Raw genomic sequence first — 2,303 nt, 5'->3', positions numbered from 1 at the left:
TGGATAAAATAATAATTTAAAAGTAATAAAGAAGATGAAGAAAGGAAAGAAAACCACAGCTTTTAAACACATCTTTGAAGAAGAAATATCTGTGCAGTGAAGACAAAGTGTGTTACTAGCAGGCTTAAATGTGAGCACACTAGAGACACTTTTCTGGACTTTGGTGCTTGGAACTGGGCAGTGAGGGAGAGTGGCATGTTTAAGAGCAGCACATAATGGTAGATATTAAATGAAAATTTGGGGCTGCGTGCCAGGTTCATTCCTGTAATCCTGGTTATTTGGGAGACTGAGACCAGGAAGACCAAGTTCCGAGACCAGCCTAAGCTAATAGTTTGAGGGATCCCATCTCCAAATTAACCAAAGCAAAATGGATCAGAGGGTGGTAGAGAAGCTGTTTTGCAAGCACAAAGCCTAGGGTTTAAACTCTAGTCCCACAAAAACAAAGAAAAAATATAGGCAAAAGCTGAGAAGAAGCAGGATTTATGGAAATCCCATAGTGCCTGATGGGCTGTATTTTGGGAAGAGTTACATCTGCCAGCCAGTTTTACCTTACTTTTGGAATTGTGCTTTTCTTTGGTTATTCCTGAATTTAAGTTAATCTTGGAAAACACTACTGCCATGTCTCCATATTCAGAGAAGAATTGAAGCATGGGTGCTATGCCTATGCTTTAGAAAATACAATAGAAGAGGAAGAAATTCAACCTCATTAGTCACCCAGTGATGATACCCAGGACTTTTTTTTACTTTATCAGATCTGTGTGAACAGTATCTTTTCTGTTTAAACTGTCTGTTCAGGCTGTGATTGCTACCTGTACATGCTAATGGAGCAGATTGCTTTGAACTAGATTTAGCTACCAATGACTTCATGAAAAATGGCCTAGACTTATGGAAGCAGTGTTTATTCCTTTAGATTATGTATTTGTTGATCAAACCAGTCACATAGAACTTAGAATTAATTATAATTGTAACTATGGTAGCCTAAACAATTTAACTTCAATAGAAATTATAGAAAAAACATATATAGCATTTTGAGTATTGCCTATGACCTTTATTTTAAAATATTCAAGATAATAATTGCAGTAATAAATTAAACAAGTGTTTTCATCATATCCCATTACTTCCAAGTTTCCAGTATTAATTTTAGTGTGAAAAATAAACATTATTGATAGACTGATTTTTTTCCAAAGAATTTTTGCATTGCATCTTTTACATCTTTGTTCCTCAAGCTGTATATGATGGGATTCAACATGGGAATCACAATAGCATAAAATATTGACACTATCATGTCGTGCTCCAAAACATAGCTGGGACTTGGTTTCACATACATGAACACAAGTATACCATGAAAAACAGACACTCCTGTTAAGTGAGAACCACAAGTAGAAAAAACATTTTGTTTCCCTTCCATAGAACGTGTTCTAAGAATAGCAGAGAGAATGAAACCATAGGAGATTAGGATAATTAATATAGTTGATATTTCAATACTCCCAGCAAAGTAGAAGAGTAGAAGCTGGTTTATATGGGTATCAGAACAAGAAATTTCAAGAAGAGGAGGGATAGCACAGAACATCTGTCTAATTTCATTGGACCCACAGAAGGACAGGCTGAAAGTGGCTACGGTGTGTATAATAGCATGCACAATTCCACCAACATAGCAAGTCATGATCAGTGACACATAGACTCTGGGTGACATGCTCACAGAATAGAGAAGGGGGTTGTAAATAGCTACATAGCGGTCATAAGCCATTGCAGCCAAGAGAAAGCATTCCATGGTTCCAAAAGTTACAGCAAAAACATCTGTGCAGCACATCCAGAGGATGAAATGATCTTCTTCTTTGACATAAAATCTACCAACATATTTGGTGTGATAACAGAGGAATAGCAGGCATGTATGGAGGACAACACACTCAGAAAATAGTACATGGGGTTGTGAAGTCGGGAATCCCCAATGACCAGAACAATCAGTCCTAAATTTCCCATGAGAGTGAAAAGGTAAATTGCCAGAAACAGGAAGAAGAATACAATCTGCAGCTCAGTGTTGTCTGTGAATCCCTTCAGCACAAATAGAGTGACTTCAGTGACATTCTTCATGGTGAAATCTCACAGAATACACTTTAAAAATCACTGTAGAATATCAGCTCATATTATTAAGAAGGAATGAACATCACTGTGAGTCTAAGGACATGACATGCTCATATGTGTGGTATTTTTGGGGAAGTGACTAATTTCCCTTCATCACACTACAAAACAGTGACATGATTGTGCTTTGGGTGTCCATGCCACTGGCGGCTAAGTGAAGGAGA

General features: G+C 37.3%; 1 protein-coding gene across 1 annotated transcript; it reads right to left on the bottom strand.

Moving 5' to 3' along the window:
• Positions 1–1,159: 1,159 nt before the first annotated feature.
• LOC109676851 (olfactory receptor 5T7-like) lies at positions 1,160–2,091 on the bottom strand. Its single transcript, XM_020153084.1, is given in 2 exon segments — positions 1,160–1,788; positions 1,791–2,091. Coding segments are annotated over 2 exon segments (930 nt in total).
• Positions 2,092–2,303: the final 212 nt, after the last annotated feature.

This window comes from Castor canadensis, chromosome 1 (genome assembly GCF_047511655.1).
Source record: "Castor canadensis chromosome 1, mCasCan1.hap1v2, whole genome shotgun sequence".
NCBI classification, from domain to species: domain Eukaryota; kingdom Metazoa; phylum Chordata; class Mammalia; order Rodentia; family Castoridae; genus Castor; species Castor canadensis.
This window is presented reverse-complemented; position numbering and strand designations above follow the sequence as displayed.